General features: G+C 43.0%; 1 protein-coding gene across 1 annotated transcript; it reads left to right on the top strand.

Moving 5' to 3' along the window:
* Positions 1-1334: 1334 nt before the first annotated feature.
* ALAS1 (5'-aminolevulinate synthase 1) lies at positions 1335-12928 on the top strand. Its single transcript, XM_082207622.1, has 11 exons — positions 1335-1490; positions 2906-3129; positions 5191-5406; positions 6263-6415; positions 6516-6738; positions 7180-7364; positions 8720-8899; positions 8995-9159; positions 10204-10472; positions 11147-11309; positions 12627-12928. Exons 2-11 carry the CDS (start codon positions 2931-2933, stop codon positions 12785-12787), a joined length of 1914 nt encoding a protein of 637 aa, XP_082063748.1. The 5' UTR covers positions 1335-1490; positions 2906-2930; the 3' UTR covers positions 12788-12928.
* The last annotated feature ends 14302 nt before the right edge of the window (positions 12929-27230 follow it).

The following is a 27230-nucleotide window of genomic DNA, read 5'->3' as shown; positions in this document are numbered from 1 at the left end:
GATGCAGAGTGCCTTTCCTTCTCCACTGAACTGAAGCTCAGTTAAGCAAAATCTGATAATATCCAATTCAGTGGGCAAGATTGGATTGATTCCTGGGGGAATTAATCGGTACACAGTATGATCAAAATACAGGTCAAATGCAAGTGTGGATGTGCCCATAGCACACAATTCCCACAACTTTGGCCCTGATATTAGAGAGCAGGACTTTCAGACTACAGAAGGTGGGAGCTTCCCAACATCGCTCTACATGTCAATGATTATTTAGTTAAATATGTTAAGCTAAACTCATCGGAAATAGCTTCCAGATATTTAATGGGCTTAGGATTGTATTTATGTTAACTGATAAAATAATGCGTTTAATACTATAAGGAGAAGATTTAAAGATGTTAATGTTCAATTTAAAGTGTATAAAAACTGGGTTTTGGAAAACCGTTATAAGGTTTTAACCGTTATAAGGATTTGCAATGAAATTCAACTAAGGGAAAATGAGGAAGTCGCTTTACAAAGTTAATAACTGTTATTTTTAATAAGGTTATGATTTATGTTTGTTGTTTTGTGTTTTCGTTTGTCGTTAATATTGTAAAAATCAATAATTTTTTTTGAAAAAAAACAAAAACATCGCTCTACATGCTGGGCCAAGCTTGACTCAAAGCAGCCACCATGCCAAACGGGAGTCCCTTGCCTGTTCCTAATAGGCACAGAAAGGGCTTCTCTGCACTTTCCTCTGCTCTTTCCAGGCACTGCCCCTGCTTTAAAACTCTGTGTCTGATGATCTCCCCCCCCCCCAAAAGCTTTCCTTGTGAAAACCTGTTCTTTAAAGCTGAATTGGAGGAAACAGCAATCTGTGGAAAACCCAACTGACATTTGATCTGATTTGAGTGCTAAAGAGCAGGTTTTTGCAGGGAAAGAGGTTAAAGTGCCTGTAGAGAGAAAGAGTGGGGTAAAAGGTAAGTATGGATAAATACTAGGGCAGCAATCACAGGTGGAGTTGGACAGCATGTTTGTGTGTGTCCTTAGGGGTTGCTTTTATCTCTCTTAAGGAAAAACACTTTCCACATATAACTGGGTCATAAAGTAGAAACTGAAGGTGGGTGGGAGAGATGGTCCTTTCGAGTTCTGTGATTCTATGCAATTAAAACAAGGCACTTCTCCGCAGCCGCAGCCGAGAGACGTAGAACCATCTCGACTCTCTCTCTCCCCGCAAATAAACCCGGGAAAGGAACAGACGAGCGCGACGAGGATTTAAGCGGCTGAGGGACAGACTACGCCCCCTCGCGAGGAGGGCGAGTTGCCAATCCCGGCGCATGCGCGGCGGCAGGGCTCTTGTGGCGGCGGCGGGAGGGGGGATTGCCGCGGGAGAGGCGTCTTCGGGTGCGCGTGCGCGGTGGTGCCCCTTTGCTTTCGACTATATAGGCGGCGGCGGCCGGAGCTGGGTTGACACTGAGCGGAAAGAGCTGGAAGGCGAGGGTTGGAGGGACGCTAATTGACGGGTAAGGGACCGGTGGGGCGGGGGGAGGGCGGCGGATAGGATGGCGGCGGGGGGCGCGTGAGGGAGGGAGGGAGGCCCGGTTTCCTTCGAAAGCGGCGCTTAGCCCTCGCTTGCTCGTGTCCGAGGCGGCGGCGGCCCAGCCGGCACTTCTTCGCTCCTGACCTTGTGCGGCCTCGGATGGACGGAGCTGTCCGGGGCAGGGGAAGCGGGTGGCCGCTCGGGGCGCCCTTGGCCGCCGAGTCTGGGCGAGATGCGGAGGGGCTTCTCCTCCCCCTACAAAGGGGCCGGGAGGGAGATCTTCGTCCCCAGGAGGGGAGAGGGACAGCGGGGGATGGTGGTCCTCCTCTTCTTCCTCCTCGCCCCGATCCCTCTGTGCCCATCGCTTCGTTTCCACCGTGCGCCAGGGGAGACACGGCCCTCCTTCACTGGCAGGCTTTCGATCGGCCACAGCGGAGTCTTCACTTCGGTCCCCCGCAAAAGAATCCGAGACGAGGAGGAAGAAGAAGTGGCCGGGTTGGGGCGATCTCGTTCAGCCCTCGGGGATGGAGCCTCCCTAGATCTGCCCGTGTCAGTTGTCTTAGGAGACTTGGATGGGGGTTTCCGACAAGTTCCGCGTCCTCTCCACAAACGTCCCTCACTCACACCAATAAATTTTCCTGGTTTTTAAGCGCCTTGCAAACAGAAGTGTTGGCGGGGTGGGGCGAGGTCTTGCAGGTTGGCGAGTTTATTGTGGCATATTCTTAGGTGGGCTAAAGCTCGCTTCACTGAACCCATGAAATATTGCCTGTCCAAATACTGGCATCTAACGTTATCTGTCATTTTGGGCAAGCACTCAAGGCTGGCTGTAGTCCACAATGTGCTATGCCGCAATAAGTCTTTGTAAGTTTTAACATGCTGCAAGACTCTTTGCACACAACGTTGCAACAGATCCGTAGGCTACCCTTCTGGAACTGGTGAGTCAAGATTCTTTGGACTGCCTATGCTCCCAGTTTTTCTTTCTTCCTTTTGTCAGTCAAGGGGTCATATGTGAAATTATCCACTACTGAATTACTATGCCAGTGGTTCAGGTATTTTGGCCTGTAGCTCAATGCATGTGCAGCTATTTAATCTTTGGTGGCGCTATGTTTTTGTTTTCTGTTGTTTGCTTTTGCTTAAAGGTTGTAAACATCTTGAACTGGAGGGGTGTCCTTTGTAGGACTGAACCTGCAACTGTGTGTGTAGATCATAATATGTTACAAACTTGTGTGCATCTAAAAGCTGCAAGCACATCCAAAAGTCACTAACCTATGTATGCTGGTCATCTATATGTTTGTCATATGTGAAGTGACCCCAGTAGTTCTTGAAGAAGTCTTGTATACAGGCTGTCTCTCTTGCATCTTTGTATGATGTTAAACTACATTGTTTTGTTATTTTCAGCAAGACTTTTGAAAACTCTTGAAAAATGGAAGCTGTTGTTCGCCGCTGCCCATTCCTGTCAAGGGTATCCCAGGCTTTCCTGCAAAAGGCTGGCAAATCCCTTCTTTTCTATGCCCAAAACTGCCCTAAAATGATGGAAGTTGTGACTAAGCCTGCTTCACGTGCCCTGAGTACTTCATCTGCTCACTGTCAGCAAACTGAAGAAACCACTTCTACTAGTGAGAGTAAGGCTCAACTTTGCGATTTTGCTATTTAATACTGCATAACTTGAAACTTGCTTGAAATGTTGTCCTTACTAAATTGAAATACAGCAGTGAGCATACTTCTGAAATCCAATGGAGTTTCAATACCATTGGCCTGATCTTATTCATCCACAAGAGTTTTTGCAAAATACTGATAGTTAAACCTCCTAGAATTGCCTGCTTGTTTGTACCTGTTCAGCAATTTAAATTATTCTACAGGACTCTGAAACTTAGGGTGAGATCTAGTAATGGCAGCCTGTGAGTGCAACAGCCATACAATTGGGGAAGGTGGGGGGACATTCTTAATGTAGTGCAATGGCCAAATCCAGTGAGTGGGCAGCTTAGGGAAAATAGAAATGTCAAACAGAATTAACCTGTACTATTATACTACTTCTGCTTGAGTAGCAAATAGCTTGCACAACAGTGCCAACTCTCCTTGATATGGGATCTTGCCCATAGTGATTATAATAGAAGTGATACATTACATTTTAAAATTAACTTTTTATTGGCAGTATGTTTGGAAATGGTTTATTATTTCAAGGCAGAATGATGTTAGCAAAGTTCACTTTTGAGAAAGTGGTAGGCTGACTGAACTTTGAACATCCTTTTCCCAGTCACAGAGGCCAAAGTATATTGTAACTCGCTCTCTGTACAATCTAAGAACAAGGGTGAAGAACAATATAAAAATTATTGCATATGGCAGATGACACTGATGAAGCTTTTGCAGGGCAACCTTCCAGGGCCCACATGCCAGCAGTAGGGGGGCCAGAGACAGAACTGGGCAAAGCAACAAATGCAAATGTTACCTTTGAACAGTACCCTAGCTTCTACACACACACACACACACACACACACACACACACACTCTAGGCAAGCAAAAGGCATTATCAAAGTTCACATTCCAGCCATGCAGTAGTGTATGAAGTGGGACGGGTGAGGAGCATGGCTAGTGTGGCTGGTCACGGGGTGTGGTTTGCAAAGAGATTCAGGGGCCAGATAGGCTTGTGAGGCTGCATTTGCCTCTGAGCCTCAGGTTCCTCATTCCTGATTTAGGGCCATCTTAAATGGCAAATGACCTGGCACCACAGTTTTGCCTTTCTCTGAACTTTGCTTTTGTTGCTAAAAGTATCTTTAATCACAGGCTTTCTACACGCTGTTGAAATATGTTTTCATCACTGCATCAGGAAGTACTAACTAAAGGCAAGAGCCTGGCAGGAGAAACTTCAGGAAGCAAGAACTTAGGAAATACTAACTGTACAAATCTATGTTTTTCATTAAAAGAAAATCCCACTTAATTAAATGAGGTTTACAACTCTTCAAAGTGCATAGTACTGCAGTCTAAGGCTTTTATCCTATATACTGTAACTTAGAAGTAAATCCCATGGATTCAGTTGGATTTCCTTTTGAGTAAATGTACATAAGAGTGTGCTGCTGGTTCTATTGAACACTTGTCAGTTAAAACTATATGTTACACACTCTTATTGTGAGGCATAGCCCTGATTTTTAAAATGATTCTGCAAAAGCAGACTTCTCATTAATGAAAGAAAACTGTTGTGTGTTCAAATATACTGTATGTTAAAACTAATAATGGGACTGATGTAACGATTCATCCATTTCTTCTTTGCACAACACTGGTCCGTTTTTTCAGTGTTCCCCTCCACCTTATTCAGACAGTTATTGGGAAAACCACAAAGAAACCCACTATTATGGACTGATTAACACACAAAATGGTTAGCAGATTTAAAACGTTTGAAATGTTTTCTGAGTATAGTTTGATACGTTGCTGGGCAGGGAGGAGAGTGTAGTGTTTCCGCTCTCTGAGTATTTTTTTAGTTTGGTTAGTTACACAGCGCTTCTGAATGAAAATGTTTTCAATCCTTACATATCTGGAAGTGTTCCAGGGAAGCCTTTTGTTCTTAACTGATAATATTTAATGTATTACACATAAAATATATTTTAAGACACATACAATTAGCACCCCTATCAAAATGAGTACCTCGGATACCTTTGTTGCATACTAAACACTTTATTCTTTTATTCAAGAGGCCAAAAATTCACTAGATGTGGCCCAACGAAACCCAAGCAGATCCCAACTTCCATTGAGCCACCCACCTGCCGCTAGCCAGAGTTCTAGCCAAGCCACTGTGACTAAATGCCCATTCTTGGCAGCTCAGATGAACGAAGGGAACAGCAATGTTTTCCGCAAAGCTAGCCTGGAACTCCAGGAGGATGTGGAAGAAATGCAAGCAGTAAGAAAAGGTATCACCTCTTCTGAATATTTGGAGGTTTAATAAAATTTGGTTCTAATCATGCTAGGTAGATTTTAAAGAGAGGAGACAAAACTGAACAAAGTTTAGTCGAAGTTTCTCAAGCTCTTTAAATTGTGTAGCTCTTGCAGAATCCACATGTTGCACATCCATTGGCTTGGGTTTTTCTATCTGCTTTATTTACAGTTAGTTGTTGGTGTAATAATAATGATCATAGTTCTGAAACCTGTCTGAGCCAAAGATCTCTCTTTCTAATGGTGGTGTTTCCTGTAAGTGCAGTTATGAAATAGAGGGAAACACTTTGGGACAGTTAATTCACATGCTGCTATAAATGCACTGTAAAATAACAGACTTTCACTTGCCTCTGCTCTGAAAGCATGGCTATTTTTAGGAAAACACTAATTGATTCTCAGTGACTTGGACTTTGAATAGGCCACAATACAAGGAAGAAAGCAAGTGGACACCAGTGTAGTGCTAAGCAGTTCATGTACTGTATAACTATAAACTTTTGTTGTCTAGTTAGCTAGAGTAGATTCATGCAGCTGTGTTTTATTGGTTGGATTTTTTGGGGGAAATGTGGGATAGTCCTGAAATAACTAACACACATAAAACTGGGAAGATACCTATCATGAAATGAATGGTAGAGGGCTGAGAAACAGTTATCCCCTATGTGAATCCCCAGCACTGCCAGGACTTATTCTGAAGAAAAAAAGTACTTGTAATCATTAAATATACTACTTCATTCAGTTACAGTAACATTTTTTTTAAAAAACAACTGCATTATATATACAAGAAATTTAATTTGAGCTGTCCAATCACTAATTTTCCTATGCCACCTTGCTATGTAGAATTTGCCAAAACACCAGAAAGTACTGTTGCGGTAAACACTAAGATGGATGGGGGGAAACCAAATGATGGCTTGCTGAAGAAATTCCAAGATATGATGTTGAAACAGAGACCAGAAAGGGTGTCTCATCTGCTTCAGGAGAACTTACCGAAATGTGAGGCACAGTCTTGTTTAACTTGATGGAAATCAAAAGCTTGTATAAACTTTGTTGGTTGTTCTAGCTGCTTACATGTGCTAATGCCTTCCTCTTCTAGCTGTTTCTACTTTCCAGTATGATCAGTTCTTTGAGAAAAAAATTGATGAGAAAAGAAAAGATCATACATACCGTGTGTTCAAAACTGTGAACCGAAGAGCCCAGGTTTTTCCCATGGCAGATGACTATTCAGAATCCCATAGCAGCAAGAAAGAGGTGTCTGTCTGGTGCAGCAATGATTATCTTGGGATGAGTCGTCATCCTAGAGTTTGTGGAGCTGTTATGTAAGTGGTTTTTAATTGACAGTAAAATGTTGACTAATTACACTGTGTCTTTTAGAAGCCTACCCAACACCATTGTTGGTTACAAGGGGACCTTTTGTCACTGTCTCTTCTTTGTAATGATCCACCCACCTGCATCATATCACCACATGACACCAAACTGGTTTTAAAAGATTAAATGGATTTCCACTGTATTTCTTAATACAGAATGCTTCTCCTCTAATTACCACAAGTAGTTTGCTTATAATGAAGAATGTTTTTTTTAAAAAAATCTCAAGCTGTTAACCTATGAGATTCCCCCCAAAATTATCCTAGTTTGTGCTTGGCTTTATCACTCAGGCCAACTATTTAAAACTCCCCTACATGAATGGGAATGCAACTTATTTGCGAATGTGAGATTGCTTCAAGTTGTGTTTAATGACCCTGTTGGAACCTTCCTCACAGGGAAACACTGAAACAGCATGGTGCGGGAGCAGGAGGCACCAGGAATATATCAGGAACCAGTAAATTCCATGTTGATCTTGAGAAAGAATTAGCTGATCTCCATGGAAAAGATGCTGCTCTGTTGTTCTCTTCTTGCTTTGTAGCAAATGATTCAACACTCTTCACACTAGCCAAAATGTTGCCAGGTAAATCTAACATGAATATGCTGTTCTACTGTACCTTGAAGGAATTGCAAAAAAATAAATATTCTGTGGTACATTCATTTCAAATACTGTAAAACACCAAATTGCACCAAGATTGCCCCAGATTAATTCAATACAAACATTTAAACTAGCTTGGAATTGAACGTGGCTAGCAGTTTTATCAATCCAGCCAGGTTAAGTGCATGTTAATGGTTTTTGCCACCTCATGGAAATTGTATCAAAAGCTTTGAACTGAAAAAACCCAAACTAGATGTGTGAAGACAAAATGCAAGTACCGTACGAGCGCATAGTGTGTAGGATTTTGTTCCAAGGATTCTGTGTATACATGAAAATTCCTTATACCCAAACCCCTGGAGCTGCCCTGGCAGCTAGCAGGTGAGGAGGAGAGAGAATCCCTCATACTCCCATAGCCTGTGCGCTGGGCAGGCTTTGCCTCCCAAGTAAAAGCAGAAAACGTAGAAGTTCTTTTTATGCCATGTAGCCCCAAGTGGACCCAGTGCAAAAAGAGCTTGCTCGGCACATCCCGCTTGGCACACTGCCTCTGGGAGGCTAGGGATGCTCATGGGAGATCTTGCAGGAACTTGGATGGCCCCACAAGATCGTTTGCAAAAATCCCAAAGCTGGTGCGCTGAGCATTCATTTCCCCCCGCAGGCAAGCTTACAAGCTCTTTACGCACTGGGTAACCCCAAGCAGACCCAGCAAAAACATAACTTTTAACCTCTCCACCAGGCTTGGATTTGACTTGCACAGTTTCAGCCAGCTTGTTGAAACTTGCTCAAGTTAAATGGGTATAAGATGCGGCTGTACGGTAGCTGAATTTGAAGGTACCACTTTGGCTTCTTGTTTCTTTACATATTTTTCCTATGTTCTGGGTATCTAATGACACTACATAATGTGTGGCCACAGCAGTACCAAGGCAACACTCGATCATTTCTGCCCTGCTCACTCACTGGATTTCCTGCTTAAAAGACTACCTTGTTCAGTGATGTTGCTTCCCTTCCAGAATCATAGAATGGGGTTCTCCTGGATTTGAGCAATAGCTGCCAGGAAAATTCCAAGAACAGAACTTGAAAATTGAGGTGACTTGCAAAAGGCAGGACCAGCTGGGTAATATCTGGGTTCAAGGTTTGAACCCGCTGCCTCCTTTCCCCCAGATACAGTAGCTTGTTTGACAGGTTCCCACAAGAATCTTATTGCTCTAGGTTTCCTTACATTCAGGTTGGGATAATCTGATCTCTCTCTAGCTGGATTAGTGAGTTGTCCTAATCCTATCCAGTTACAGATGATCAAGCTGCAATGTGGTATTTGACTGGCCTCTCTCTCTTTCCCTCCTCAGGTTGTGAAATTTACTCGGATGCAGGAAACCATGCTTCTATGATTCAGGGGATTCGAAACAGCAGAGTGCCAAAGCACATTTTTCGCCATAACGATGTTGGCCATCTCCAAGAACTGTTGAAAAAATCAGACCCATCTACTCCCAAAATTGTTGCATTTGAAACTGTTCACTCAATGGATGGTATGCTTGCTATATCATGCTCCAGGTCCTGAAAACGGGGAAGACATGGGTTCTGAAACGCAAGAACTTGATATATTACTATTACCTTGTTTTAGGTGCAGTCTGCCCGTTGGAAGAGCTTTGTGATGTGGCTCATGAACATGGGGCGATCACCTTTGTAGATGAAGTACATGCCGTTGGGCTGTATGGAACTCACGGTGGAGGCATTGGAGACAGAGATGGAGTCATGAACAAAATGGATATCATCTCTGGAACGCTGGGTATGTGCACACTGGTGCTGTTCATTCTAATTTTGAGTAAGAGTGACTAAGAATGAGTCATAAAACAGAATGATCATACCCTTGTAATTCCATTTGCAAGGATAATTTGTATTTGTGGTGGATCCTCCATTCCTGCATTAAATCAGTGTATGTGAAAATGTTAGTTGTTTTACAGAGTCCTCCTATCCTTACCTTGAACTTAACTCTGTAAAGTAGAACGTTCTTAATCCTGAAACCTGACATGGGAGTTGTGTAAGGAGATTTGGTAGGAACAGAAGTAGTAAATCTATGTCGTAGCAACACGTTTTACCAGTTAAGGCTATTGCTTATTGCAATTTCAAAAGCTGCAATGAAAACAATGTACCAGTGGAAGCACTTTACCTCCATAAATTTTAAGGAACTATGAATTGGCAGTTGGTATTACATAACAACTGCAAAGTTGTACCCACCCCAGACTGCTTGCTCTTATTATGCAAGTGAAATATATGAGTACCTCCCTTTGAAGGTATTGGTTTACACAAGGTATGCTTTCTCTGTAGATAATAAGACACTGTGAAAATGCTGTTAACACAAAGTAGCAAAACTAGGAGAGAGGACTGAATATTGTGCTAATCTTCCCTAATTTTTTGGTCCTAGAAGCCCTCTTGGTGGGCCAGTTAGAAAACTGCTCCTGCCACTGAAACCTGTTTGACAGTTGTTTTTAAGTGTCACCATGTGATGTCAAAATGTACTGATTCCCCAAAGATGGCTTCATGTCTGCCTTTTCAGATGTGGTCACGGGTTTTCTTTATGCACTTTCCCTGTATATGTGTGTTAGAGCGCACACACCTTTAAGCAGCTTATTTAAAACTGGGGTGGTAGTTCTGTATTGAACATACCACCTTACTCTGTTGCATGAAGACTTAAAACAGCTCTCTTCTGTAGAAGAGGGATCAAAATACAGCATTGCTTGTTAAACATCTGCTTCTTACCAAAATTAGTGGTTAGGTATCAAAAGAACTGTATGCCAAGGATAAAATAACCTTTTGCTTGTTTTTCCTGCAGGGAAAGCCTTTGGCTGTGTAGGGGGTTACGTGGCCAGTACAAGTTCTCTGATAGACACTGTCCGTTCCTATGCTGCTGGCTTTATTTTTACAACGTCCCTGCCCCCCATGCTCTTAGCTGGCGCTCTCGAGTCTGTGAGAATCCTCAAAAGTGCAGAGGGGCAAGTCCTTCGCCGCCAACATCAACGCAATGTTAAACTCATGAGACAGATGCTGATGGATACTGGCTTCCCTGTAGTACACTGTCCCAGTCACATCATTCCTATCAGGGTAACTATTTAAGGACTTAATCCAGTACATAAAAACCCCATTGTTATTTTATGTCCCACAGAAATTTCATAATTAAGTCTGTATGCATTTACATTCTTTATCTTGTTGAACTCTGTATAACATGGCATCTTCCCCAATTCCCCAAGAGGCATCTTAATGCTTATGACTTCAGCAATTTTCCCCACACACTGTTTCAGTTTAAATTTATGCATAAAACACAGATTGAGAGAGTAGGAGATTGATGGCAACCTGCATTTCTTTGCTTTCCTGCCCAGGACCCACAGAATACAGCAATCTGACATTGATTAGGGAAGAGATTGGTATGAAGCCCACATAGTCTGTGGAAGGAACCCAGGATGGGGATACCCTGAGGTCTCCCTGGCAAGAGAAGTGGCACAGGAGTATATCACCGGCCTTCTTGGACCACACACATGTGCTTCGTTCTCCCTGCCTTTTCCGCTTCCACCCCACCCCAAAGCACTTGCCTCCTAGTTTTAGCTTGTATCTTATTGGTTAATAGTTCATGCAACTGGCAGTGTCTAAGTACAGGTCTTTGTAACTATAACTTTTGGAGTCTGGTCACGGGAACACCTAGTTGGTCCTTGGTGGTGCAAATAATGTATTTTTGCAAATAATGTATTTCTACGTGTCTAGAAATAATCCTTCTGCCTCAGGTTTCAGATGCTGCTAAAAATACTGAGATCTGTGACAAAATGATGAGCCAGCATAGCATCTACGTCCAAGCGATAAACTACCCCACTGTGCCACGTGGGGAAGAGCTGCTACGTATTGCCCCTACCCCACATCATACACCACAAATGATGAACTATTTTATTGGTGAGTGAACAAAGACATAAAAGCACAGCAACATTTCCTAACACTTTTCTGACTATAGTGCTAAAGAACTATTTGGACACTTATTACTTGCACAATTCCAATTGTGTGTGGCAGAGAGTAGGGCTGCCATATCCACAACACGCCTTATTCTCATTAAGGTTGAAGGCTGAAACTAGGAGCCCACTCTACACTCAGACTCCCCCATGTGACTTTGAACCCTGATCATGCATGGGGAGTCTTTTATGTGGCCCTGCTGTACCCCCACATGTAACTGGAATCCCCTAAGTAATTCATGCTCAAATAGGGTTGCCCCTATAGAAAAAATGTGCTTTGTCCCTAAGGTTGAACTGTCATAAGCACAAGAAGCAGGGTGGGTGACTGCAAGTACCACTTCCTAAAATGTAAATAAACTTACACAGTACAATATATAAAACTGAATTTGAGACCAGTAAGGTTTTTTTGTGATCATGTTAGATTGTTCTCCAAAAGTTTCTGTATCAAGGAAGCACTGTGCTGGCTTAGTTCCACTTGTTTGTACAGCTTGATATTTCTTTAATAATTATGTCAAATGATAAGGCTAAACATGGTACATCATCAGATCCTCACCCTAGCTGAGTCCTTGCCTATTAAATTGCACGAGTCTCCAACAGGCAAACTGCATCTGCGCTATGTGCAGCTTTCTTGCTTCTTTAAAGAAAGCCATGAGTACATGTAGACTCCATAGCACTATGCCAGTAAATCTGCTATCTCTGTCCTAACACACACAAGCTTACTGAATAGTTGTTGGCATCCATCTGTCTCGAGAGACAATGGAGTTCACCTCTGGGGGTGAAGTCAAACTGAAGTGACCTCTTCATGGTGCAAGCCTGGGCAGTGTGTATGGAGGTCCTGGACTTCCCAGATGACAAAGCCCCCTCTTGGCCTCACTGATGTGATCCAAAGGAAAGTTGAGCAATACGTTTGGCACCAGCCTGGCTGCAGGAAGGAACTGTACAAGGCTCCATCGAACCGTTTTAGAGACTCCATGTCAGATTTGTGTAGGGTTTTGGAGGCTTCCTCCAAAAGGGAATATTGTCTAGCAGGTAATGCAAGAATTGAGATTGTCTCTCCTAGAAAACCTGTAACAGGCAAAGGGCCATGAAACCTTTGAACATAACGGGGTCATTAGTGTTTTAAAATTCAAGGCTACTGTGTTAAAGAAAGCTAATAAGGATGAACCTTGTATTAGTTGTTCTGTGTCTTTATGCTACAGATTAGCCAGAGTGTTTGCTTTGTCTCTGCAATTACCAATAAGCCTGTTTCCTTCTTCCCTTGCAGAGAATCTGTTAGCTACTTGGAAGGAAGTTGGCCTGGAGCTGAAGCCACACTCCTCTGCTGAATGCAACTTCTGCAGGCGACCCCTTCACTTTGAAGTAATGAGTGAAAGGGAAAGATCCTACTTCAGTGGAATGAGCAAACTTGTGTCAGCGACTGCATAAAGCAAACTATAGTCCTATCTATGTCTAGTTGTCTAGTGTTCAAATGTTCACTGTAGCCTCTTTCCTGCATATGACATGCATTTTATTCTGTAGCTTAAGAACAGAATTCCTGAAAATAAATTTTCAGATGGTGTATACTAATTCTGTATTTTATGGTAGTGTTTTCTGTTCCCATCCTCCAATTATAATCATTGCAGATATAACAGATAGCATGTTCAGATAGCAGTAGAAACAAGCTGGGGTCCTGTTAATGAATAACTCATCTAGTCTTTCAGTTGTGCTAACAAATTGCCTTAACAGACCAGGCTAGATGTTACTAAGCTGGCGAGGTTCTGAAGCTGGCGAGGTTTCTGCCTGTGCCAGGCCCTCTAATACCAAGAAATCTAAAAGCCAATAGGAAAGAGATGTTATCCTTTATGTAGGTTTAAGAATTTTTGGGGTGTTGGGGAATCAGTAGGTTGCATACTTGTTCTCCAGTGCCATGCATCTACCTAAAATGAAAGACTTGAACCAGTAATTGCTCAGGAAGAAATGCAGATGGGAGGGAAGTACCGTAAATGCAGAAAGAAATAGCACATGTGTAATATCACTTGGGGTAGAGAGGAAATTTTATCACAGCTAGTGGAGTTTGTCCCCAGACTGTTTTCAAGTCCCAGAACTCCAAAAATGGATTTGGGGAAGGAAGAATGTATAGACACCCAGGAGTAGAGGGGATATGATGAAGCCGCTTTCCATGCACAAAGCAAGGTTTTCCTGCAGCTTTTAGTAATTTTATATCTAGTACTTCAGCCTCCCCCAAACAGATGTTGTCTCAGCTGGGGGAAAAATGCTAGATTTTACATAGGTGTCACATACCAGCATCTATATAAAAGTGAGGATGTTGGGGTTGTCAAATGCATGAATTGAGTGAACCATAAATTCTGTGAGGCCTTTCCTCAAAGTGTAAGAGAGACAGTGGGATAAGTTAGAGAAACTTAGATGATTGTGTTCTCTCTCTCTCTCTCTCTCTCTCTCACTCACTCACACACACACACACACACACACACAACATAGGTATCATTATTTACAAAAAAAAGTTTCCAAAGTAATCGGACCTTGAGAAAGGAGTAGGGGAGAAGTGCAACTCCACATACCATGTTCAGAATGACTGTTCACTTCCTGTTTCAAATAAAGGCAATGGTCTCTAGTGGACTGAGAGAAGCAAATAGCACTCTCAAATTACTGGAGGTAAGAGTTATGAACACACAAATCCCTCTCAAGCCAATAGAGACATAGCTAAGGATTTGGTATGTTTGAATAACTAAAAATTGCATAACAGTAGTTGAAAAGGAATTAGTAAAGGGTGTGTCAAATCTATTTAGTAGGAAAATGCATTCCAACCACACATTGTCTACTTGTATGCTGATAATTACACATATATTTGACCCAGTGCTCAAGGGTTGGGGGTGGAATCAGTGGGGACATGCAGGTGGAGCTGGCACCCACAGCCCCCCTCCTCTCTCTGCCCCCACCTTTATTCCCACAGGTGTTCTTTTGAGAACCTGGATAAGATTATAGTCAAACTATAAACCCTATTATCCATTGCTTGGCTAATTTCCCAGCTCTATGACTGCTCAACAGCTCAAGTTTTCAAACGTACTTACCATTGAGAGTCATTCATTATCTGCATTCCCAAATCAAATTCCTAAGTGGAGGGTGGATAGTGGTTAGCAACTATTAGGACTCATATTCCTCCCCCCCCCCCACATATTTGAATTCAAGTCAAAAAATATGCTAGCAGCTGTTTTATAAAACCTGGGCGGATTGGTCTGAATCCAATAAACCAGATGTTATTTTAACCTTTTGTGTTTTGCCTTGGAAAAAGGAAAATCCCGTGAGAAATTAAGCTGCTGTGTTCTGAGGGAAGATGATCACATTTCTAATGCCAACTTTCCAGTAAGCTCAGAACTAAGCATTGTTTGAGCTTTATAGTGATCCTGTGAGGCAGCTTGTCTGAGGGCCACTGTGCCCTCCAGTCACGAAATGTGAGTGATAAATAGCAGGCCAAAGGACACCTGTGCTCCTTTCTTGCATTCAGTTTCCTCTGTGCTTACGAAATACAATTTGGCAATATGTCTGACCCCAGATATCAATGGTGAAAGGCCAGCGACAGCCCTGCCACTAGCGAGGCAGCCCGTTTGGGGTGTCATGAAAGGCCTGCGCATTAGTAGTGATTTAACGTATTGCTTTATTCTTACTTCCTAGGCGAGATGCTTGTGGGATTTTTTCTAATTCAAGCATCAAAGTAACTTGGTCAGCTTTGGGTACTATGCACCTTGCTTGGGGGAAAAGGGGCAACCATTTGCCGTCCCATCTCGGACAGAAAAATGTCTCGGGCCAGCCTTGTTAAAGGCACTCGTGAATCCAGTTTGGAAACCATGCTGATTTCAAGCACGTGGTCTTGTCTATGGCATACAGAGGACCCTCTTCAGCTGTGTTACTCTGCAGCGCAGTACACTAAAGGCAAAAAAGACCACATCAACAAGGCCCCAGAGTAGGTTTGTGTGCAGTATCTTCTATTTCAGAGTACTGCAAACACTGGTCCCTATTGGTTTATTGGAGGTGGTAGAGAAACGGAACAATGTTTTGGCCTGACCACTGAGGGTTCTGCATAGGACCCTTAAGAATACTATTCTGGCAAACGCTGAACTTAGGAAACCAGGTAACACCCACCCCAGGGAAACACGCCCCAGTATATGTATTGACAGCATGAGCCATATTTTCCTGTTAACAAAAGGAACTACAGTCTCAACTAAACCTCCTCCTGCCAGTGTCAAGCTTCGTGGGAAGAGGGGGACTGAGGGAGCGTGTTTTGCAGACCTGCAACTTCCTTTGTGAGAATATTTCTTCAGTCCTGCACTCTTTAAACTTCTCTTCTGATGAAAAAGAAAAGAGCAGCTAAAACAGTTTAGATTTGTGTTCGCTATATACCGGTAACCAGGCAGGTGAAGGTAGAAATTAGAAGCCAGTTTTCTTGGCCTGCTTTTGCATTCCTAACAAGTGTGGTGCTCCTGTCTTGCTTATGGTATATTATTTGCACTGCACCAGCCATTGGAAATTGATTGGTTCCAGAACACAAATCACTTGTCGTTCCTCATTACTAGATAAGGCCCTGAAACCTACATTATTGCAGATTACAATGGAATCTGCATCTCACAGCTGCTATAATAGTAATAATTAATAATAATAATAATATTTGTTTGTTCTTGTTCAGAACAGTCAAACAAAGATGGGAAGGACAGATGACAACTCTGACCCCATTGCCACCCTTGCCCTCCCTCATCTTGCTGTCATAGTAGCACCAGAAGCTGCTTCTCTTCAGGAGAGGGCCTGGAATTGGATAGCTGCCATGGTCTTCCAACAGGGCCAGCCCAAGGCCTCCTCCACATTTCAGATATCAAAGCCAACCAGACTGTCACATGAATCTTACTTCGACACCGGCAATGGGCAGCATCCTCCGCTGCCCAGCAGTCTCACTTAGGGGCAGATCATGTGGCGCACAGTTCCTCCGCTCCTCAGCATCTGCTGCTATCTCACTCTGCCTAATAGTAGAGCCGGCCCTGCTCTTCATGGATTTCTCATTTTCTCCTCAGGCGGCAGTGACTGCGCGCATATCAAGTGATCCTCTCACTCCTAAACTGCTTTAAAAGCGTGAAGAGTCTCACCCCTTTCTGGTCTCTTCACCCACCCAACCCACATTTTCTCTCAAAAATATTTTGTTTGTTTGGTTTTTTTAAAAAGATATTTATTAAGAGTTTAAGAATTACAGATAGCATAAAAAGAAAAAACAATAAAAAATTAACAAAACATACATTACAATACATATAAAAAGAAAGAAAAAACATAAAATAAAAACAATATAACAATACAACAAAAAAGAAAAAAGAAAAAACATTAAAACACATCCGATATTCCATATCTTTACCTTTCATTTACTTGTTTCATCGACCTCCTCACACCTCCCTTTTGTATTCTAGTTCAATTAACTATTTCAGCAAATTCTTTCCATCTTTCTCAATTTTTGTTCTATAATTTATCTTAACGGTCTAACCTTAAATTTTTTCATTTTGGCCCATTATCAATCAGCTTTTACTTAGTTCTTTATTACATTTCTGCTAAAACCATATAGCTTCATTCCAACATCCTTCTAACATTCATTAATTTTGCAATGTTTTTGTAAATATACTTTAAATTTTCTCCAATCTTCTTCCACCAGCTCTTCTCCCTGGTCTCAGATTCTGCCAGTCATTTCCGCCAGTTCCATGTAGTCCATCAGCTTCATCTGCCATTCTTCCCTGGTAGGTAGATCTTGTGTCTTCCAGTGCTTTGCAATAAGTATTCTTGCTGCTGTTGTAGCATACATAAAGAAAGTTCTATCCTTCTTTGGCACCAATTGGCCGACTATGCCCAGGAGAAAGGCCTCTGGTTTATTCAGGAAGGTGTAGTGGTTAAGAACGGTAGTCTTGTAATCTGGGGAACCGGGTTCGAGTCTCCGCTCCTCCACATGCAGCTGCTGGGTGACCTTGGGCCAGTCACACTTCTTTGAAGTCTCTCAGCCCCACTCACCTCACAGGGTGTTTGTTGTGGGGGAGGAAGGGAAAGGAGAATGTTAGCCGCTTTGAGACTCCTGAAGGGGAGTGAAAGGCGGGATATCAAATCCAAACTCCTCCTCCTCCTCCTCCTCCTCTTCTTCTTCTTCTTCTTCTTCTTCTTCTTCTTCTTCTTTTTCATTTCATTATAGATCATCTCCCAGAATGCCTTAATCTTTGGGCATGTCCACCAAAGGTGAAAGAATGTACCTTCAGTTTCATTACATTTCCAACATTTATTATCGGGCAAATGATAAATTTTTGCAAGCTTGACTGGTGTTATGTACCACCTGTAAATCATTTTCATTAAATTCTCTTTTAAGGCATTACATGCCGTAAACTTTACATGCCAGTGGTCCATAACTGTTCCCAGTCAGCCATCATGGTATTATGTCCAACATCTTGTGCCCATTTAATCATAGCAGATTTCACCATTTCATCTTGAGTATTCCAATTCAACAGCAAGTTATACATTCTTGACAAATTCTTAACTTTAGGGTCTAACAATTCTGTTTCCAGTTTTGATTTTTCCACCTGGAAGCCTAATTTTTTATCCAAATTATATGCCTCCATTATTTGATAATAATGGAGCCAATCTCGTACTCTATTTTTTAGTTTTTCAAAACTCTGCAATTTTAATCTGACTCCCTCTTGTTCCAGAATTTCCCAATACTTCGGCCATTTGGCCTCCATATTGAGTTTTTTCTGTGCCTTTGCTTCCATTGGTGACAACCATCTTGGGGTTTTATTTTCTAACAAGTCCTTATATCTTATCCAAACATTAAACAATGCTTTTCTGACAATATGGTTTTTAAACGCTTTGTGTGCTTTAACCTTATCATACCACAGATATGCATGCCAACCAAATACATTGTTGAAACCTTCCAAATCCAGCACATCTGTGTTTTCAAGGAGCATCCATTCTCTCAGCCAGCAAAATGCAGCTGATTCATAATAAAGTTTAAGGTCTGGCAGGGCAAATCCACCTCTTTCTTTGGCATCTGTTAATATCTTAAATTTTATTCGAGGTTTCTTGCCCTGCCAGACAAATCTAGAGATATCTCTCTGCCACTTCTTGAAACAGTCCATTTTATCCAGGATTTGCAAAGTTTGAAACAAAAACAGCATTCTTGGCAATACGTTCATTTTTATCACAGCAATTCAGCCTAACAATGATAACTTCAAATTTGACCATATTTCTAGATCCTTTTTCACTTCAACCCAGCATTTTTCATAATTATCCTTAAATAAATTCACATTCTGGGCAGTCATGTTAACCCCTAGGTATTTTACTTTCTTGACCAATGATAATCCTTTCTCTTTCTGAAACTTATCTCTCTCCATTTCAGTTAAATTTTTCTCTAAGACTTTAGTTTTCATCTTATTCAGCTTAAATCCTGCTACCTGACCAAATTCTTGAATCAGTTCTAATACTCTCTTAGTGCTTGATTCTGGTTCCTATAAAGTCAATACCAAGTCATCAGCAAATGCTTTCAATTTATACTGTTTGGCTCCCACTTGTATACCTTTTACCAATTGGTCCCTTCTAATCATGTTTAGCAAAACCTCCAGGACCGAGATAAAAAGCAATGGAGAGATTGGGCAACCTTGTCGTGTTCCTTTCTCAATCTTAAATTCTTCCGTCACTACGTTGTTCACAATTAATTTAGCCTTTTGTTCTGAATAAATTGCACCTATACTGTTTCTAAAACCTTGACCAACCCCCATCCCCAGTAAATTCTTTTTCATAAAACTCCAGGAAATGTTGTCGAAAGCTTTCTCCGCGTCCACAAATATCAAAACTGCTTTGGTATTGATCTTCACTTGTAGTTTTTCTAAGATATTAATTATATTCCTCATATTGTCAGACAAGTGTCTGCCCGGGAGAAAGCCCGCTTGATCTTTATGAATTACTTCTGTTAGCACCTTTTTTAATCTTTTAGCCAAAATGTCTGCAAAGATTTTATAATCCACATTAAGCAATGATATGGGGCGGTAGTTCTTAAGCTGCGTCTTTTCAGTCTCTGTTTTCGGTATAAGTGTGATGTACGCTTCCTTCCACGACTCTGGTGCCCTTTTCCCTTCCAATATTTCATTACAGACTTCCTTTAAAGGTTGTATTAACCATTCTTTCAAAGATCTGTAATATCTAGAAGTCAGTCCATCCGGTCCTGGGGATTTACCCAACTGCATGTTCTGAATGGCCCCTTCTACTTCCTGTTCTGTTATTTTATAATTCAGCATTAATTTATTTTCTTGGGAAATTTTTTGTAGTCCATTGATTTTCAAAAATTTATCAATGCCCATTTCTTTCTGCTTCTCCTGTGTATAAAGTTGTTTAAAATACCTCTGGAAGCACTTTCTTATTTCCACTGGGTTCTGTATATTCTTACCTTCCACTTCCAAATTCGTGATAGTATTAAGTTTTTGTCTTTTTTTCATTTGCCAAGCCAACAGTTTCCCACACTTATTTGCTGATTCAAATGTCTTTTGTCTCATCTGTTTAATCTTCCATTCTATTTCCTGGTTCATCATTTTCATGTATTGTACTCAATATAACTTTATCTCTTTCAAGATCTCCTGGGACTTTGGTTTCACCCTCAATTTCTTCTCACCTTCCTTTATTTTTTCCAGGATTTTATCTTTTTTCTCATTTTGCATTCTCTTCTTAATTGCATTCTGTTGTATCAAAAATCCTCTCATAACAGCTTTACTTGCATCCCAGATTACTCTTTTTTCCACAGTAGTGTTCATATTTATCTCGAAATAGTCTCTCAAAGTTTTTTGGGCCTTCTTAGTAAATCCTTCATTCCTAAACAAAGAGTCATTCATCCTCCATCTAAAGGAACCAATTGGCATCAATTTCATTTCCATCTTCACAGCATTATGATCAGAGCAGGTTTTGGGACAGATTTCAGCTTTGCTAATCTTCGGGGCCAGACCTCTAGTTACCTAGATTTGGTCAATTCTTGTCCATGTCATTTTAGCCTCGGAGAAGAGAGTTCCCTCTCTTCCCAAAGGGTTCTTTGTTCTCCAGATATCAACTAACTCCATATTTTCAGTCATGTCAAAAAAAATTTTTGGGTAGTCTTCCATCCTTGGTAAGTGTCTGTCTTTGTGCCTTATCCATATTCATAGACACTACACCATTCATGTCTCCCATCAAAATCATATTAAAGTCCATAAAGTCCATCAGGATCTCATGTAGTTTTTTAAAGAATTCCGATTTCCCTTCATTTGGTGCATAAATGCCTATTATCAGGAATTTTTCTCCTTGCGTTTGAATTTCAATTGCTACAAATCTTCCTTGATCATTCAAAAATATTTTGTTTTTCTCCTTCCACTCTGCTTCTGCTTCAGCATGGACAGAGGGCAGAAACTGTCCACGCTCCACCCCTAGACGACAACTGAGGAGAAAAGAAAAGGGAAGGAAACACCTGCTCTCTCACACTCTCCTGCTGCTGCTGCTACTACTACTAGGTGGCTGTTCCGGGGAGGGTTGCATGAGCCCAAAACTTTCTGTTATCCCTTGGTTGGGCAACAGCACCAATAAAATGATAAAATCAGAAATGCATCACATTGGCCAGCCTAGCGTATGTTCCCACTTACGATCTTGCTTGACTCAGGGTTGACCCTATTGTTAGGTCAAATGGCACAGCCATCTCAGGCAGCAGATGCTGAGCAACTTACAGCAGAATGGGATGTTATGTGCCATAAGCTAGTCTGCTGGACTCAGGTATGATGGAGGTGCTGCCCATAACCTGTGCCAGAGTAAAGTTCAGCTGCAGTCTTGTCAACTTCTATACATGGAATAAGGAGAGAATCTTGCCTTTTGCCTCAGGCAGCATAATGTCTTAGGCCGGCCTTGCTTAGACTTCTTGTTACCATGCAATGATGTACATTTAGAAGTTGAGGGCTGCAGAAGGGGCTACAGCCCTCCTCAAAATTTGTTGGGAGGTGGCTGAGCGCCCCCAGGAATAATCAGGGAAAGAAGACTGTTGTTGCAGTCAGGGTTGAAGTGATGCTCTGTAATGTTATTTTAGTTGTACTCCAATCAGTTACAAGGAACATGATGCCATTCTTTCCTTCTGCCAATTAGCCCTTTCAAATTGACTCAGAATATTAGTTAGCCATTTATTTGATTCATAACCCCTACTGTCCCAGGGACAAGTGACGTGTTTATAATTTTGTTTAAGATAGTGATGAAACCCTCTTCATTTCAACCAGAGGGGTTCAACAATCCCTCTTCCCAGGCAGCTCTGGAAAATGTAGCTGTGTGAGGGGAATCGGGGTCTCCTAACTACTCTCAACACTCGGAACAAACTACAGCTCCCAGAATTCTTTGAGGGGAACCATGACTGTTCAAAGTGGTATCATACTGCTTTAAATGTCTGGTGTAAATGTGGCCCTAAGTTAGTCATGCTTCTTAACCATGTGGGTGCATTGAGGAAGACTGCAACACTATGTTGTAAGAAGTGAGCTTCTCTCTTCATTACATATTTGAAACGTGCAAATGTTTGGAATATTGTTACACTGATGAGGCTGTACCTGCAAGTCACTTATCTGATATACAAAACAGATAGATATTCCATTTCATAAATGAAAATTCCCCTAGTGGTCATTGAGATAGCTTTATTTATCAAGAAACCACTCTTTTGCTGCTTCTTTTCTTCACAGCTTTTGCCAAAATAAAAAATATTTTAAAAGTTCACAAAACTTAAAAGCACAAGCATCATGCCTAATGCATACAATTTCTACAGAACGTTGTTAAAAAAACAAGAACCGACAATGTTATTCTCTCTATTGCACATTGAGCAAATACCCCAACAAAATATATTAGAAAAAAATGAACTGCAGTGTAAAAACCAGACTAGCACACTTTTGCAGCCTTTTCCCAACAAATCAAGCCATTTCCACACATAAGGGCATCACTTTTATTTGGCACACATGTTCCGTCATTTGACATACATTTAAGGTGAACAGGACTCTGCCCCAGCAACCTCAGTCTACCCTTTGCCAATCTCACCTGCCAGTCTTCTTACTTAAAACCCCTCCTTGCGGGGGGGGGGGGAGCACTGGCTGTGAGCTTTCTCATTCTCCTTAATCTCAGTCCTCCTGTCCTTGTAGAACTCAGCAAGGAAGATGACGGGACAAAGGTAGAATTAGTTGGCTCTGCCTCTCAATGACTCTGGCTCCACCTACTGTTGGTTTCTCTGCCTTGCACCCTACTAGTCCCCATGGGCTGCAGTCGAACAAATACAGCTGTCTTTTGACTATAAGTCACCTGGCTGCAACTGTATCATCAGAGGGATGAGAAGGAAAGCAAGACTATTCAGAAAGTCATTTCCCCCCTGTTCTTTATGCATTTGGACACCTCTTAAGATATCTTAACCAGATTCTGTGTGATAGTTCCTGAGCTCAAGAAGCAGGTTTTCATCTATTTTTGGGCACAATGGACACTACAGTGGTACCTCAGGTTACATACACTTCAGGTTACATGTGCTTCAGGTTACAGACTCCGCTAACCCAGAAATAGTACCTCAGGTTAAGAACTTTGCTTCAGGATGAGAACAGAAATCGTGTGGCGGCAGTGGGAGGCCCCATTAGCTAAAGTGGTGTTTCAGGTTAAGAACAGTTAAGAACGGACCTCCGGAACGAATTAAGTACGTAACCAGAGGTACCACTGTATTGTGAATCAAGATACTGGACTGAAACTTTCTAAACTGCACTGATTTTGTTGTTTCTTAGAATACCTGAGCAATGCTGGGCATAAGGCTGCTCATTGCTTATAAAACAATACTGGAGTAAGCTGTTCCACAAAGCAGCTTGCTAGTTATTTCCCCCAAATTTCCCCCAAATTGTCTATTAATTCTCAACAAGGCAAATACTAAGTGCTTAAGGGAAGGGCTGCCGAAGTTCCCGAGGCATAAGCACTTTGGCACTTTGGAGAAACTCCCTAAACTGAAGGTCTAAACCTCCCTGTGGGAAACTGATAACGAGGTACGCTGTCCTTGCATTCCTTTGCCTTTGTCTATTTCTTTGTCTCTACAAAGAAAAAAGAAACGTTTTCTTGCAAAACATGGGATTATTATTCATTTTAGTAAACTATGGAGAAGCATAATTGCCCTTTTACTCATGGCTGAGGAAATCTTAATAATTTGCATAGCAATTGTGTTGCCATGGCTACACCAGAGTTTCCTGCAGCCAGCCTGTGTAAAGTGGGGAAAGGCAGAGCACATTCCTAAGCTTCTGTTTCCACACTCCTGATATGCAGACAGGCCTAAGGTTCAGTACAGCCTTATAAAAGCAGAGTGGCACAGTGGCTGAAGTGCTGAGATGTGGATGCAGGGGAAACTAAGGTTTCTGCTCAGCTGTTGAGGCAGAGCAGGTGGCTTGGGCAAGTTACTACCACTCAATATAAGCCACCTCACAGGTACCATTGTGAGGATAAAATACTTCTCACAGTTTTCGTGAGAGAGAATATAACTATACCAAGCATGAGAGTATAACTATACCAAGCATGAGAGTATAACTATACCAAGCAAATGACCAATGCTCCTAAATTGTGTTTTTGTGACAATTTATTTCTGATAAAATGATCTGGCCCACAAGAGCCTTAAACCGATGATGTGGACTATGGCATGTGCAAGCTTCTGCCATAATAAATTTGTTAGGTGCACCAAGACCTAGTTGTTGCTGTTATTTTTGCTCCCACAGGCTAACATGTGGCTACCCTTCTGGAAACTGTTCAGGTAAAGGTAAAGGGACCCCTGACCATTAGGTCCAGTCGTCTCGCTTTACTGGCCGAGGGAGCCGGCATACAGCTTCCGGGTCATGTGGCCAGCATGACTAAGCCGCTTCTGGCAAACCAGAGCAGCGCACGGAAATGCCGTTTACCTTCCCGCTGGAGCGGTACCTATTTATCTACTTGCACTTCATGCTTTCATATTGCTAGGTTGGCAGGAGCAGGGACCGAGCAACGGGAGCTCACTCCATGACGGGGATTCGAACCGCCGACCTTCTGATCGGCAAGCCCTAGGCTCTGTGGTTTAACCCACAGCGCCACCCGCATCCCTGCATGCCAAAGTTCACATTTACCGTAAGATGACTGTCCTGAAATAAGGGCAACTGTCTTCAGAGCAGTCCTGTCAAAAGTAACTGACCCCGATATAAAATTACCGTATAACAAAATGTTCCATAATTTATAAAGGGCTGTGACACAACATATCAGCAGGTGGCGCTGCAGAATCACAATATTTAGGACTCTCAAGACCATTGATAGTTTTCATTTTGAGCAGCTGAAACAAAAGTCCTTGCAGGAGCCTTTGAACTGCTCTAATATTAACCCAGTATTGGACCACTTCGACCAGATATCCCCAGCCGATGTGGACAGACTCCTCTGAGCTGGAAAGCCCACCACCTGTCCTCTCGACCCGTGCCCGTCTTGGCTGATTAGAGCGTGTCCAGACGAGGTGCGGGCCCTCCTGGGGAATATCATCAATTTGTCCCTTGGCACGGGGACATTCCCAGGGGAACTGAAGGAGGCAGTGGTGCGCCCGCTCTTAAAGAAAACATCATTAGATCCTTTAGATCTATCCAATTACCGCCCGGTTTCGAATCTTCCGTTCCTGGGTAAGGTGATTGAGAGAGCGGTTGCTGAACAGCTTGGTGGGTTTCTGGATGAAACATTGGCTCTGGATCCATTCCAGTCCGGCTTCCGCGCTGGTCATGGGACCGAGACGGCTCTGGTTGCCCTAACAGATGATCTTCGTAGACAGCTGGATCGAGGCGGGTTGGGGCTGCTGATTCTTCTAGACCTGTCAGCAGCCTTTGACATGGTCGATCACGAACTCCTGGACCACCGCCTTACCGACGTGGGGATCCAGGGCACAGTCCTTCAATGGCTGCGCTCGTTTCTCTCTGGTCGGGGACAGAGGGTGGCGCTTGGGGGGGAATTGTCATCGCGCCACTCCTTGGTGTGTGGAGTGCCTCAGGGTGCGATTCTCTCCCCGATGCTTTTCAACATCTTTATGCGCCCCCTCGCCCAGCTTGTCAGGAGTTTTGGGCTGGGTTGTCATCAGTATGCCGATGACACCCAACTCTATCTGTTGATGGATGGCCATCCTGACTCGGCCCCAGACACACTGACCAGATGTCTGGAAGCTGTGGCTGGATGGTTACGTGGGAGCCGGTTGAAGCTAAATCCTTCGAAGACAGAGGTCCTGTGGCTGGGACGGGGCGATATGGGATTGGGGGGGCAACTCCCATCTCTTGCGGGGGCGCAATTAGTGCCAGCACCGTCCGTTAAGAGTTTGGGTGTAATCTTCGACACCTCCCTTTCCATGGAGGCGCAGATTGCAGCTATAACAAAGGCGGCATTTTTCCATCTCCGCCAAGCTAAGCAGTTGGCTCCTTACCTCTCTCGCCCTGACCTAGCCACTGTGATCCACGCGACGGTCACCTCCAGACTGGATTATTGTAACTCGCTCTACGTGGGGCTGCCCTTGAGACTGACCCAGAAACTCCAGCAGGTGCAGAATGCTGCAGCGAGACTCCTTACGAGGTCTTCGCTGCGAGATCACATTCACCCGGTGCTATACCAGCTGCACTGGCTCCCGGTGGAGTACAGGATCAGGTTTAAGGTGCTGGTTTTAACCTTTAAAGCCCTATATGGCCTAGGACCCTCGTACCTACGGGACCGCCTCTCCTGGTATGCCCCACAGAGAAACCTACGGTCTTCAAACAAAAACATCTTGAAGGTCCCAGGCCACAGAGAAGTTAGGCTGGCCTCAACTAGAGCCAGGGCTTTTTCGGCTGTGGCTCCGATCTGGTGGAACACTCTGTCACAAGAGACCAGGGCCCTGCGGGACTTGACATCCTTCCGCAGGGCCTGCAAGACAGAGCTGTTCCACCAGGCCTTTTGTCAGGGCGCAGCCTGACTCACTCCCTCGGCAATCTTCGCAGAGCTCTGGCCCAATGGTTGCTAGTGGCTTGAATTAATTAATTTTTATAATGAATGATTTTAGAATGTTGTTTATGTTGTACTTTTGTACTGTTTTATTGTTGTTAGCCGCCCTGAGCCCGGCTTCGGCTGGGGAGGGCGGGATATAAATAAAATTTATTATTATTATTATTATTGTCCCTCTACTGTAACTGGTGGCTGCTTCTTGGGGGCTCAGGAAGGGAATCTTTCCCAGTGCTGCTTCTCTTCATTGGATGTGCTATGGGTTGAACCTAAGACCTTGTGAATGAAAAGCTTACACTCTGTCACTGAGCTATGATTCAACAACTGCTTTCATTCATGTTCTTTCTGATACTTCACACTGGTTCAGGTGTGCCTGGGTGAGCGAGGCTCCCCACCCCATTTTCTAGTATGGGGTTGTTCCCTGGATTCACGTAAAACACAGGTAGCTCCATCAAGCTAGAATTCCTCTTGCCTCTTCTGTTCTCCTGGTGTCTTAGGAGGGTGCCAAATGCCCTATGGTGGGTGCAACTGCTAGCGGTTGCTGTGGCTGAGTGGCCAGTAAGCAGTTTGGCTGTGTTTACAATGCGGGCCCGAGTCTCAGGGACTCTATCGCCTTTACCCCTGAGTTGACCTTTCCCCCCAGGGAAGCAAAAGGTGAGTGTTGCCCCCCTCGCAGTTCCCCTGGTGGGGCTGAACTGTTTCCCAGACCCGTACCATGCAATGAGTCATGGTGGGGTGTGTCAGGATACCCAGATTGTCACAACACCGTGGGCTGCTTCTGCATCCATGTGTCATGGCTGTAGTGTTGCTGCGCTGATTCCTGGTTAGTTGGCTATGGAGCAGTTTCTTA

This window comes from Podarcis vaucheri (assembly GCF_965113315.1).
Source record: "Podarcis vaucheri genome assembly, chromosome: 2".
NCBI classification, from domain to species: domain Eukaryota; kingdom Metazoa; phylum Chordata; class Lepidosauria; order Squamata; family Lacertidae; genus Podarcis; species Podarcis vaucheri.
Note: the sequence above shows the minus strand (reverse complement) of the source record. Positions and strands in the feature narration are given on the sequence as shown.